At 45.6% G+C, this 13,262-nt stretch overlaps 6 protein-coding genes across 6 annotated transcripts; 5 read left to right on the top strand and 1 right to left on the bottom strand.

The window, feature by feature from the left end:
- Positions 1–2,077: 2,077 nt before the first annotated feature.
- F5891DRAFT_186710 (uncharacterized protein) lies at positions 2,078–3,056 on the top strand. The gene is made up of 5 exons (XM_041370835.1): positions 2,078–2,194; positions 2,272–2,349; positions 2,400–2,847; positions 2,901–2,908; positions 2,956–3,056. Exons 2-5 carry the CDS (start codon positions 2,325–2,327, stop codon positions 3,018–3,020), a joined length of 546 nt encoding a protein of 181 aa, XP_041217019.1. The 5' UTR covers positions 2,078–2,194; positions 2,272–2,324; the 3' UTR covers positions 3,021–3,056.
- Positions 3,057–3,696: 640 nt separating this feature from the next.
- F5891DRAFT_966429 (uncharacterized protein) lies at positions 3,697–4,802 on the top strand (the record flags this gene model as incomplete). Its single annotated transcript, XM_041376229.1, has 3 exons — positions 3,697–3,772; positions 3,800–3,930; positions 3,987–4,802. The coding sequence occupies 3 exons, from the start codon at positions 3,697–3,699 to the stop codon at positions 4,800–4,802; spliced, it is 1,023 nt and encodes a 340-aa protein (XP_041217018.1).
- Positions 4,803–5,128: 326 nt separating this feature from the next.
- F5891DRAFT_892364 (uncharacterized protein) lies at positions 5,129–5,296 on the top strand (the record flags this gene model as incomplete). Its single annotated transcript, XM_041373315.1, has 1 exon — positions 5,129–5,296. A coding segment is annotated over one exon (168 nt), but the record flags the coding sequence as incomplete, so codon positions are not given.
- Positions 5,297–5,572: 276 nt separating this feature from the next.
- On the top strand, positions 5,573–7,271 carry F5891DRAFT_1166949 (uncharacterized protein). The gene is made up of 5 exons (XM_041365444.1): positions 5,573–5,815; positions 5,867–6,314; positions 6,368–6,375; positions 6,423–6,481; positions 6,531–7,271. The coding sequence occupies exons 1-5, from the start codon at positions 5,791–5,793 to the stop codon at positions 6,861–6,863; spliced, it is 873 nt and encodes a 290-aa protein (XP_041217016.1). The 5' UTR covers positions 5,573–5,790; the 3' UTR covers positions 6,864–7,271.
- A 1,286-nt stretch (positions 7,272–8,557) lies between these two features.
- Positions 8,558–10,720, bottom strand: F5891DRAFT_1076424 (major facilitator superfamily domain-containing protein). The gene is made up of 8 exons (XM_041363387.1): positions 10,547–10,720; positions 10,300–10,480; positions 10,175–10,240; positions 9,959–10,119; positions 9,756–9,890; positions 9,541–9,700; positions 8,957–9,488; positions 8,558–8,901 (listed from the first exon to the last, which is right to left on the bottom strand). The coding sequence occupies exons 2-8, from the start codon at positions 10,459–10,461 to the stop codon at positions 8,648–8,650; spliced, it is 1,470 nt and encodes a 489-aa protein (XP_041217015.1). The 5' UTR covers positions 10,462–10,480; positions 10,547–10,720; the 3' UTR covers positions 8,558–8,647.
- Positions 10,721–11,709: 989 nt separating this feature from the next.
- F5891DRAFT_1076419 (uncharacterized protein) lies at positions 11,710–12,418 on the top strand. The gene is made up of 4 exons (XM_041363386.1): positions 11,710–11,764; positions 11,818–12,014; positions 12,067–12,084; positions 12,154–12,418. Exons 2-4 carry the CDS (start codon positions 11,823–11,825, stop codon positions 12,157–12,159), a joined length of 216 nt encoding a protein of 71 aa, XP_041217014.1. The 5' UTR covers positions 11,710–11,764; positions 11,818–11,822; the 3' UTR covers positions 12,160–12,418.
- The last annotated feature ends 844 nt before the right edge of the window (positions 12,419–13,262 follow it).

Below are 13,262 nucleotides of genomic sequence, written 5' to 3'. Positions count from 1 at the left end.
TTACTCGGAGAAGTTTTATACCGAGAATATGAAATTCGTCTCCTTGGCAAGGCGCATCAAGTCGTTGATATTCAAATCAAGCCATTCCACGATACAGTATCTCTGATGTTCTGACATCCATAATGTCGAAGCCAAATCTCAATCTTTTTTGAAGACGGTATATGATTCATTTGACAGCAAAGATGACCGAGTTCAACCTACTTATGGTGTAGTTACAGTTGAACCAGTACGTAGGGCCTCGATGGTAAGACACCGTCCCTGTCGAGCAGTTCGAAAGTCGTTTACGCCAAGGAGCTACCAGCTTCGCAGCACGCCCAGCAATTGGGGCTTGTTTCCATAGGCGTTCTCGGTGGATCACAGTTCGGCGCTGTTAACTGGCACGGGGCAACACACTTTGACCATGGAGTAAAATTTGTCGGCACTGTAGTGGCCCTGGCGACATTGAAAGCGACGAGAATTGTGAGGAAAACGATTTGAGCGACTTTCATGGTATCTGGTATAACTATGCATTAGCCTGTGATACGATCATGTCAGTAAAATCATCACACACCGACGGAAAGTTTGATTGTGCGATGTGCGAAGTTACTATGACAAAGTATTAGAAGAGCTGTTATACATTCGTTCAATAAAATGCACATAGTGTACCATCAGAGGACTACTCACTGCAACAGGAAGTGCTCGTCTGAGGCCTTTTCAACTCAGCCGCGTTCGTTTTATACCTGTTCTCGTCAGTGGTGAGACTATACTTGGAGAAAGTTTTATACCGAGAATATGTGCAGCTCTGATTATGAAATTCGTCTCCTGGGGAAGATGCATCGAGTTGTTGATATTCAAATCGAGCCAGCGGACTGCGGTGATTGCAGGAAGGATAATCATTGAGGCAAAATAACGAAAGGTTTGCGTAATCCAATATTGCTGAGCGCTCTTGAAGCTTGGCCGTTTCTAAGCAGAGGGCAGGGATAGTGGCCAAGAAACAACTTCAAGTTGTCACTGGTTACTGGTAGAACTTGTCAGCCATGTATGGGTCAGAAGAAAAATGAAAATCAAGCGTGGTAGCTGTGTGCATGTAATCTTTGAGGTGACATTCAGTGGCAATAATGAGCTGACTCCGAATTGTCAATATTATGTAATGCCGTATCAATTTCACTTACCCTGTTGTTTTCCTCCCTTTTTCTTCACACATCGGGGTGAATGATATTTAAAAGAGGTTTATATGTTGTACAAAATGTGAAGACAATATTTAATATTTAAACTAACATAAAGATGGGTGCACAACTTCAAATTTTGGTGGTGTTTTGTGTGTAATCCAAAATATCAAATATTCACAACCATATTCCCACAGACAATATGTCAACAAACATAAGAAATATAGTCAGATTTTTCATGTCTGCTTCAACTTAAAGTTCAATTTCCATGTAAAACTTTGGAGAAAACTTGAAGTTTTACAGATGACATGACATTAAAACTCGATTTAAATGTCAAGCTTTGGCAAAACTTCAAGTTTTCTCCAAAGTTTTATGTAAGAATCAAACTTTAAATTGAAGCAGACATGGAAAATCTGATTATATTTATTATATTTGTTGACATATTGTCTGTGGGAATATGGTTGTGAATATTTGATATTTTGGATGACACACAAAACACCACCAAAATTTGAAGTCGTGCACCCATCTTTATGTTAGTTTAAATATCAAATATTGTTTTCACATTTTGTACAACATATAAACCTCTTTTAAATATCGTTCACCCCGATGTGTCAAGTTCATGATAACCTGGGCTCATTTCACGACGCACACATCCGCACCACGGCATACCATGGATGACCAACTTCGTTGACGGTGATCGGTCTAAGGATGAAACGGTATCAAGTTCTCTGCAATCAGCCTAATCCTCCTGCTAATCTCGCTGCCCGTCTATGTCCGGTTGGTTAGTGCTTTCCAGGTGGTAGTGTTGTATATGACTTGCTTCCTGGGAAGCCCTACCCCATCGGGGAAACCGATACCGATACAACAGAACCACAAATGAAGACGCGACAGCGCCAACACTCATTGGAGTATCTATATTGTCTTGTTACACTTCAATTTCACTTGTTGTACTATATATTGAAGGTGCTCGAGTGACTGTCTTAAATGGCATCCCAGGGCGGCCGCCTAGGCTCGGGACCAAACATTCTCCACTCTCATGTGGTCATCGTGTGAGTCTAGCGGCCGCCGCCAAGTTGTGGCGCGAGCTTCCAATCTGTTAGTTCCAGCTGACAGTGCTACGCATTAGGAATGGCATAAAAGCCACAGCAAGGAAGAAAAGATCATCTTGCAATTCGTGCAATGTCCTCTCCCAAAGTCTGGTTCAGTAAGCCCCTTCCCGCTCACATGCTGGCTGATACTAAGTATCATGTACAGTAACGGGAACGTCCTCAGGATTTGGAAGACTCATGACAGAGTATGCCCTCAACAAAGGAGACATCGTAGTAGCAACCCTCCGCAAACCACAAGTCCTATCCGATCTTGCAGCCCGATACTCAGCAGACAAGCTCCTCGTACTCAAAGTCGACGTCGCAAAGCAGGAAGACATCGATGAAGCATTCGCACGTACGCGTTCAGCGTTCGGACGGCTGGACGTAGTGTTCAACAATGCCGGATATTCAATTGTCACAGAAATCGAAGGCACGCCCGTTCATAAAGCGCGCGAGATTTTCGAGACAAATTTTTGGGGCGCGACGAACGTTAGTCGTGCTGCAGTGAAGTTTTTTAGAGAGGTGAATGAACGGGGCAAGGGGGGGACCATTCTTCAAATCAGTTCGATTTGTGGGTTTCATGCCTTTCCTCAAAATGGTTATTATGCTGCGACGTGAGTATGGTCTACACGTGGTGTTGATTGAGATGATGCTTATGTGTTTGCAGTAAACATGGTAGGAATCTTGGCATGGACGGTGTTCATGACTGATTGGCTGTGCAGCACTAGAAGGCTTCACGGACAGCCTCGAGAGAGAGTTACCGCCTTCATGGAACATAAAGGCATGAACCCCTGACAGACCAATAGATTAATACTCACGACAAGAACCAGATCTGCATCATTGAACCTGGCTTGTTCCACACAGACGTCTTGAACAATGCAGAGGTGTTACCACAGCATCCAGCATATACCGATGAGTCCTTTGCTTCAGTAATTCGTCGTAAGGTGGTCGGCGCGGTACTCGAAGGAGATGCAGATAAATTCACGCGGACCGTTTATGAGGTCGTACAAGGAGGAAATATACCAAAGCGGTTGCCGATGGGGTTGGATTCGATCGATTTGTTGAATGGCAAGATCGAGTTATTAAAGGCGACTGTGGCTGAGACGAAGGGGTTGTCGGTGGATTTGAAGAGAGATGGTGGGGGAATTGGGATTTTGTGAGATGCATCCGAGTTGTGCTGTGCATTGTAATATAGAGTCCATGGATTATCAGTGTCTGACTTCGTGCGCAGGAGCTCCTCAAAGGAGGCCAAGTTCAAGCTTGAAAGCTTGAAATTTGACCGTTAAGAATATTGAACGAGAAAATGCAGACCCCCGATAGGTCGGATCCATTGAGCGCCGGGTGAGTTAGTTTTGTCAGACAGGAGTCAACGGAATTTGAAGGTGTACAACTCTTTTAAACCGTGTATGATCGCATCCTGGATCGTCTTCGTGATCCGAGAACTGAATTGATATGTGGTCATGATGCAAGGTGGTAATCTGGCTCGTCTCGGGAAGTATTGGTATCCTGTGCGGCTGATTCAGTCCTATGACACTGTAAGTCTCCCTGCTAGTGCACGCAACTGAGTACGCTGGCGGGTGGTCTGGTGGCGCGGTTGCAGATTCCCATCAAGTTTGGGATCACCTCCTGGTGATGTTGAGCAAGGGGATCTCGTGGATGAACTTTGGCAGGACCAAGCTAAGAGGCGTGAGATTCGCGTGAGTGACAGTGACTGGTTATACTCGCAGTCCTCTTGACACGAAGTATTGTGTAGCTCGGAGAATGGATCCACTCTTGGGATACTCCTCGCGAAGAAGACTTGATTCAAAACTTTATGTCAGCGGAAGTATCAAAAGAACTGGACGACATTCTACTACCACATATTGCTTCGCTTCAGAAGCTCCTTGACAGTCCAGACTTGAACCAATATGGTGCGGATGCATACCCCGTGATAGACTACATCTTGCGATCGAAGAAGAAGCCAGATGGTGTGGGTGCATACAGCATACCGTTTTGTGGTGACATCTCATCTCACGAGTATGCCAAAATTGCACGTTGGTTCTCGGAGAATGTTCCTGGTGCTTCCGGTCAAGTCGAAAAATGGCTTGGTGGCATGCCTTTGGTGCATGCTTTCACTCTCGTGGTTGCTCACCGAAAGGCCAGTGATTTTGAAAAACGCATCGAAGCTCGAAACGAAGAATGGAACGATAGCATGCTGTTGAAGATGGCTTGGGCTGATCTCATGATAAGCTATCCTACCAATAGCTTCGTGGCTGATGTCGACCTCGAGTGTCTGACCGCACTAGAAGCAAGGATGTTCGAGGATTCCGAAGAAGCAGGACCTGCAGGCAACCAGCAGTGGGGTTTGGATGCTGGCCAACATCACAGGCGATGGAATGTGTATCTCGGAATTCCTGATGAATGGGTTTCTGCAAGAGATTATAGCGAGAGTGAACTTGAAGTGAGGAAGACATTACCTGCTCCGTTCGATAGATATCTAACTTATGTGATTGACAGCGCGGCCCCTTATTCAGTGATAACTCTGATGCTACACCTTTGGAGTCTGCAGACGAGCTATCCGAAGCTGTAGTTCCTTCTCTGCCGGCCGAAGAATGTCCGCCCGTCAAACGTCGATGTGCTCCACAGGCTCGAAGGGTCCAGAGAGGGAGGAAAAGAAAATAGTCATTGGCTTATGTATACCTAGTTGTACATGGCTCTGAGGCAAATAAAATAACAAAAGAATGGTCGTGAACTCATCCAACTTGATCTGGAAGTTGAATATAGAATATAGGAATGGCGCGTCAGTGGCCGCGGTCAAGGCTCGTCAGTGCCGCGTCACATGCGCGTCACGTCGCGTCACGGCCGCGTCACGACCGCGGCAGGCGCGGCAGGACCGCGTCAAAATAGCTACGCCCTTTCCTCTTCGTATGCCCAACGTACGCGACTCACCGAAGAAAGCTAAAAGCGGAGCTGGGCACCCGATCCCAGCAACTAAAGCACTTACTCAACGACGAGAAGTGCATAGAATCTCTCTTCAAATATATAGCCCGCACCAAACGATTCGTCAGCACGTTCGGAGATGTCACCCCCCCAGAAAAGAAGAAAGACCGCAATGGACAAAGAACATAGACAGCTAGCAAGCTAGCAAACACACCCCGCATACCTTTAGATGGTATCCAACGTCCTCGATTCACATCCTGGACCAATATTAGAGTTACATAAAACGACCCCATAGTACAAAATTTACGATAGACTACAATACTGTAAGTACTGTCCACCATAGGGCCCCGCCCCACCGGACAATCAAATAGGATTCAAAAAAAAAAACTCATTGGAGATTGTCTTGTTACACTTCAATTTCACTTGTAGTATTTTGAGTACTAGATATTGAAGCGCTCGAGTGACTTTGAAGTAACATACATCCAAGTTGTGGCGCGAGTTTTTGATCTGTTAGCTCCAGCTGACAGTGCTAGTAGTGTCTTGTCAAATTTTGACATGAAAACAATTGTGATGGGTTCCTGACGCACGAGGAATGGCATAAAGCCACAGCAAGGAAGAAAAGATCATCAATTCGTGCAATGTCCTCTCCCAAAGTCTGGTTCAGTAAGCCCTTTTCCCACTCACATGCCAGCTGACACTAAGTATCATGTACAGTAACGGGGACGTCCTCAGGATTTGGAAGACTCATGACAGAGTATGCCCTCGACAAAGGAGACATCGTAGTAGCAACCCTCCGCAAACCACAAGTCCTATCCGATCTTGCAGCCCGATACCCAGTAGACAAGCTCCTCATACTCAAAGTCGACGTCGCAAAGCAGGAAGACATCGATGAAGCATTCGCACGTACGCGTTCAGCGTTCGGACGGCTGGACGTAGTGTTCAACAATGCCGGATATTCAATTGTCACAGAAATCGAAGGCACGCCCGTTCATAAAGCGCGCGGGCTTTTCGAGACAAATTTTTGGGGCGCGACGAACGTTAGTCGTGCTGCAGTGAAGTTTTTTAGAGAGGTGAATGAACGGGGCAAGGGGGGGACCATTCTTCAAATCAGTTGGATTGGAGGGTTTCATGCGCGTCCTGGAATTGGTTACTATGCTGCGACGTGAGTATGGTCTACACGTGGTGCTGATTGAGATGATGCTTATGTGTTTGCAGTAAACATGGTAGGAATCTTGGCATGGACAGTATTCATGACTGATTGGCTGTGCAGCACTAGAAGGCTTCACGGACAGCCTCACAAGAGAGTTACCGCCTTCATGGAACATAAAGGCATGAACCTCTGACAGACCAATAGATTAATACTCACGACAAGAGCCAGATCTGCATCATCGAACCTGGCTTGTTCCACACAGACATGGTGAACAAGGCAGAGGTATTACCACAGCATCCAGCATATACCGATGAGTCCTTTGAGACTTCAGTAATGCGTCGCAAGCTGATCGGCGCAGTGTTCGAAGGAGATGCGTATAAATTCACGCGGACCGTTTATGAGGTTGTACAAGGAGGAAATATACCAAAGCGGTTGCCGATGGGGTTGGATGCGATCGAGTTGTTGAATGGCAAGATCGAGTTATTGAAGGCGACTGTGGCTGAGACGAAAGGGTTGTCTGTGGATTTGAAGAGAGATGGTGGGGGAATTGGACTTATGTGAGATGCATCCGAGTTGTGCTGTGCATTGTAATATAGAGTCCATGGATCATCAGTGTTTGACTTCGTCCGCAGGAGGTCCTCAAAGGAGGCCAAGTTCAAGCTTGAAGGCTTGAAATTTGACCGTTAAGAATATTGAACGAGAAAATGCAGACTCCCGATAGGTCGGATCCATTGAGCGCCGGGTGAGTTAGTTTTGTCAGACAGGAGTCAAATTTGAAGGTGTACAACTCTTTTAAACCGTGTATGATCGCATCCTGGATCGTCTTCGTGATCCGAGAACTGAATTGATATGGGGTCATGATGCAAGGTTTCGCATCACTCAAGACCTGAGTGGGATCGCGTGTATCTGGCTCGCAAAGCTCGCCCTCCAGTAGGACATTCTCGTCATATGCGTCGATGTCGATCTTTCTAAAAGACATGGTCGTGGGAAAACCAGCCCATCTCGTCCGTTCATACAAACCCAGTGGGACGTTGGAACCTCTGCAAGACTTATCGATGGTTCCGCATGCGAAACCCGCTCTGGCAATACCATTTGTGACATGTGTGCAACACTGTCGCCTGATCAAAGCTTCATGCTGATTCGATTTTTAACATGGCCCAAATCGATGGGTCAACAACTCCTAGATGTGATTTTGCGACACACATCGGGGTGAACGATATTTAAAAGAGGTTTATATGTTGTACAAAATGTGAAAACAATATTTGATATTTAAACTAACATAAAGATGGGTGCACGACTTCAAATTTTGGTGATGTTTTGTGTGTCATCCAAAATATCAAATATTCACAACCATATTCCCACAGACAATATGTCAACAAATATAATAAATATAATCAGATTTTCCATGTCTGCTTCAATTTAAAGTTTGATTCTTACATAAAACTTTGGAGAAAACTTGAAGTTTTGCCAAAGCTTGACATTTAAATCGAGTTTTAATGTCATGTCATCTGTAAAACTTCAAGTTTTCTCCAAAGTTTTACATGGAAATTGAACTTTAAGTTGAAGCAGACATGAAAAATCTGACTATATTTCTTATGTTTGTTGACATATTGTCTGTGGGAATATGGTTGTGAATATTTGATATTTTGGATTACACACAAAACACCACCAAAATTTGAAGTCGTGCACCCATCTTTATGTTAGTTTAAATATTAAATATTGTCTTCACATTTTGTACAACATATAAACCTCTTTTAAATATCGTTCACCCCGATGTGACACCATCTACTAGAGATGGACACCGAACTGTGCTCATTCGAACAGTTCGATGAGGGCGTCACTATTTCGTGACGACGCTTTCTGGTTTGTACAGACCCTGGTACCACACAATGCTTGTATTTGCGTCGTGTCTCGCTGATGCTACCCCGATCTTGAGTGCACTTGAGCCATACGACGAAAGTGTCGTACTATGATTGGCAGCCGTTCTGCCATTATTGGCATCAGTGACGCCTGTTGCATCTCCTGCTGACCTCGTTCTTGTTTATCGAGAGAGCTATGTTTATTTGCTTATCTCGTGGAAGTTAACCGGACGAAGGTGTTCGGATATGGCCGGACGGAGTGATTGGGGCAATAGTTCATAGTGCAGAAGGCGTGAAGTATTTCTCGAAAATATTCCTCGATACGTACGCGTAATGACCCCGAATACTTTTTTTTTACCTTTACAAGCATAGCTCATTCCACGGACAGCTTCGTTGTTGAGCAGATATAATTGTCTCTGTTACGGAAAACCCATTGTTTTAAAAAGGTGGACATGGCTGTTACGACAGATACCACTGATGGGCATATTAATCGCGTTCTTCCCATAGACTAGGGTCACGAGGCAGGGCTAAAGAAGTACCGATAGCGAGAAATGCAAGTCCCATGTAGAAATAGAAGGCCAACCATGCATCGCGACCTTCCTGCATCGAATAAGAAAAACTCGCTGCACATACTGGTGCGATGATCCTCGCCGCTCCGCTAACAAATTGAACAACGCCATTGGTTGCTCCAATCGAGGCACGATTAGGAGCAGCTGCTCTAGTAAACAACGCTATGCAAGCTAAGGATGCAGTTCAATTAAGCAGAACACAGAAGATGCTTAGTTGTTGACATACGGGCGCACATATCCAAGATGATTATTAGCACATGTTGAAAGCCAATGGCCAACCATGTCGCGAAGCTCATCCCATGGGCTCGAGCTAGAGCATTGATCACCGGGAATAAAAGGATGATAGGTATGCTGGAGCCGAGACCAGTCATATATATGACATGTGCGCCCAAGCGATCGTGTAAACGAGCATAGAAAAGGAACTGGAATATGCCACTGGCAAAACCTGCTGTTGCAAATATAACGCCAATGCGAGGAGGGTCCAAGGAAACACCACCGAATTCAATCGGCGTCGCATAGAAAAGTGGTACAAGCTTGTTAATCGCAACAAGAAAAAGGGTCAAAGTGCCAGAACTTGCTGCTACGGTCAGGACCTTCGGAGTTAGTATAGCACTAAGTGACTTTGATGAGACCTCTTCAGTGTTCGCTTCCAAAGAACCAATAAGAGTATCCCTCGATAGCGCGGACCGCTTTAAATATGACCGTTGCGATAGCCATTGTTTCATCATCTCCAAAAACGGCGCCTTAGTCAAAGCGCTCTTGTTACCGCAGTCAGTGCGATCCAAATACGACTTTCAAAATGATGCTAACCTCTTTGAGACGAAAATACATAACTAGCCAAAGAATAGCGGAACATAGAGCTGGAACAGCGCATGCCAAAAGGTATGGGTATGTTTTCAGGAATTCAGATTGCCCAAATATTCCAGGGAATCTGTCTGCTGGTTGTGAGAGTGATCCACCAACAAGTGGCCTAGAATATTGTAAATCTTACTTCAAGAGCAAGCAGAAACACTCGATACACCTACCCAATGATGGCGGCCAACATCGATGGAAGTGGCACGTATCCGTATGCCCTTGGCAAATTGGTTGCATCAGTGATGTCCATCATCATGCTTTTGATGACTCCACTTTCTCCATTGAATGCCCCACAGATAACACGGCTGATCAGGATATCAGTGATTGACTTGGTAAACAACAGTCATGATGACGATTCATCTGAAGTGCGAACCTGACCAGCAGACCGCGAAAGGTTCTTGACAACCCAAACGATATCATTGTAGTCGCTATCGCGAATGAAGCAGTGAGTATTACAGGCTTCCGCCCAATACGATCAGACAGTCGACTCCAATAGAGAACAACCAGCGTTTGAGGGACATAGTATGATAAGTCCTCGAGATGACATCAGTAAGGGACATAGGACAGTGAAGGATAAAAACATGCTCACCAGGAAGCTGATGAAGTATCCAACTTGTTGTTCGTCTCCGTTGGTCACGCCAATGTCTTTGATTAGCTTTACAAGATTCTGTTTGGCCGATCTTCGACTTCAAGTAGAGGACAGTATGTACTCACTTGGGGGATGAATGGGGAAAGAGTCTTAAAAACAAGCGACTGAGAAAAATGCAAGACCAATATGATCCAGAACTGATCCCAAGGCAGAGGTGTCTTGGCTGCTATCAGCTGCTCTTGCTGTAGGAGAAGGGATGTCTCCTCGTTATATCGGTGCGGTATCATGGTTGTGACAGAAAGTAACCTGGCAGGACAATTATGATGAATCCAATATATGTAAACTCGAGGTTTCAATGAGGTGGTCACTGACCGGCTCGTTGGGGGAGCATCGTGTTCTTGCTGATTGAAAATTACGTAGAAAGTGCTGTATCGGGGTAGGTACGTACCCCAGCTACCCCATGCTGCGAATACGCACGTCCAGTGTCTGTCACTAAGTGGAGTTTAAACGCTGCGACAAAGTGTCGTCCCTTTGCGGTAACTGCCGCTGTAACTTGGCTGTAACCGGAACTTGCCGAATGTATCGATCTCACGGGAATTAGCAGACTCTTGCCAGGTACCCGATATTCGAACTTCTTGATCCAAACGGCTCACATCTATGCCTCATGTTGGATTCCCTTTACTTGCAACTGGTTATCGGACTCGTTGTGTCAACGTCACCTCGGCTCTTGTCCTTGAAGCTTGGAGCTTTCAAGGTCCGTTTTAGTCCTTGACTTCATAGGCAAGGTCGGACAGCATCAACGTGCTCACTTACTCTCTGTGAGGCATGAAACAGAACAAAGGGGGTTTTCAGAAGCAATAGTCTTTGCATTGACAATATGCAGCTTGTTTCGTGCCATGTCGTTACTCACAATCGCAACGGATACGTTCGATCGTAGTTGGTGTGCCCAATAAGAACGAAGACGGTCGTTCCTTCTGACCAAGTCTACGGTGGGGCATACATCAGCTCATTACATGATATCATTAATTTCGGCGTTAATTATATGGCACGTTGTCACACTAGCTAGCGTCTTGAAAGCTTTCATATCTATTCTGACGCGTAGCTGACAAGCTCTGACTCTGACGACCTGAAGGTGTTCCTTGACCAGCATCCCTACGCTCCGCTCAGAAATGATTATCCTGAGGCTAAGAACGCTCAGCAGTGGCCAATACCTGATCTTATGCAAATACCAATTTATTCATCATCCTTCCTGCTGACTCACTACAACCCGCTATTGCCATTCCGTTGGATTTGATTGTCACGCGCAACACCGGGCCTGCGCAGTGCAGATTGCCAAGGAGATGTATTTCATTAACAGAATTACATGTCTCTTGGTATAAAACTTTCTCCGAGTGTAGTTTCACCGCTAATGAGAACAAGTATAAAATCAACGCGGTCGAGTTGAAAAGGCCTCAGAGACGAACGTCTACTGTTACGGTAAGTAACCTCTTACGCCACACTATGCGCATTTCATTGAAGCGTCATATAATAGCTCCTCTAAGACTTTTTCATAGCAACTTTGCGCACATTTGCACAATCAGACTTTTGTCGGTATGTGGTTTTCTTACACGTTCACATCATAGCCTGAAGCATAGTTATACCAGATATCATGAAGTTCGTTCAAATCGTTTACCTCACCATCCTTGCTACTTCCACCGCCGCTTCCACTCCCACTAGGGCGAGGGCACCATCGCATCCTCATGAAACCACAATGTGCCCAAGCCCATCCCCGTGCAACCCTCGACCAAGTCCACTCTGCCCAATAGGTTCATGGTCTTTCGATTGGGGCAATCTGTGCTGGGTGTGTTGTTACTGGAACTGAAGCAGTTAATTTCTCAGTCGTTTTCCAAAAGATCGAGCACTTAGCACAGGTAAGATTTCTCGGTGAAGCATAAACAGAGATGCACCATTGACCTCTTCTGAACCGCGTCCGTGACAAGCTCTGATAACTTGAAGGCATTACTTGACCACTATCCCTGCGCACCACTCAGAGATGGCCAACGGCCATGCACTGTTTCGAAGCCATTGGTGTCACAGTGTCCGAAGATTATTCAACTAAGGCAAGGTACCAACCTAGGGAGTGAAGGTGACGCTTTCAAGACCGTATGTGTAGTTTCAAGGGAATCAAGTTGTTGTGTTTTGAGGTTGGGTGTAAGTGAGTGCAATTCCTGCTATATAGCGTATCCTGTGCCACCGATACTGTCGTCCCAGCATCCTTTTTTTGTTTCCAATTTTTTGTCCATTGAGAGTGAGACTCTATGTAGGACATTACTATCTAGTCACATACTACAGTGACCTATCTCCGTATAATACGAGGGAACGGACGTGCATAATATCCCGTATGATACGGGCCAGCGGACCATGGGCCCATGATAAAAATATTCTTGACTATGACGGATGGGCCGGGAGGCAAATTATTCCCGATGGAGGCGGGTGGGCCCATGCAGGGAATATATAGAGTAGATGAGTGGGCCGATGTAAATGAATATTAGGTAGACGGGTGGGCCGAGGTAGTTGGATATTATGCAGATGGGTGTATTAAGGTAGATGTGTATGAGATAGATGGGTAGGTACTTGTTATCACATTCACGGGTGGGCCCAGACACATATTAAATTAGACGGGTGGGCCGAGGGTATTATAAAATATTGTATTATACGGGTGGGCCCAGACGCATATTAATTAGACCGGTGGGCCGAGGGTGTTGTATGGGATGTTGTATTAGACGGGTGGGCCGAGGGTGGTATACAATATAGATGGGTGGGCCCATGTGTATCATAATTGTAGACATGATGGAGCTGAGGTAGTTGTACATCAACCAAATCAGAGGAGGTAATAAATCAAAGTTACCAAGCTCCCGGAGCATCAGGTGATCTCCTGACATGGCAGTGCGAAGCTTGTGTTGCCCTATGAGACGCCAAGTTCCGGCCACCAGAATTTGAGTCAACTGTACCGAGTTCCGAGTTCCGGGACCCGGAACTCACCACATAAGTTAGTTAATACTTTTTGATGGTGCACAGGTTGTCTTGCAGAATGTGGAATCCGGGGTGC

The sequence above is a fragment of the Suillus fuscotomentosus genome (assembly GCF_016647785.1).
Source record: "Suillus fuscotomentosus strain FC203 chromosome Unknown F5891scaffold_188, whole genome shotgun sequence".
NCBI classification, from domain to species: Eukaryota; Fungi; Basidiomycota; class Agaricomycetes; order Boletales; family Suillaceae; genus Suillus; species Suillus fuscotomentosus.
The sequence above is the reverse complement of the archived record's forward strand: the minus strand, read 5'-3'. Positions and strand labels throughout refer to the sequence as shown.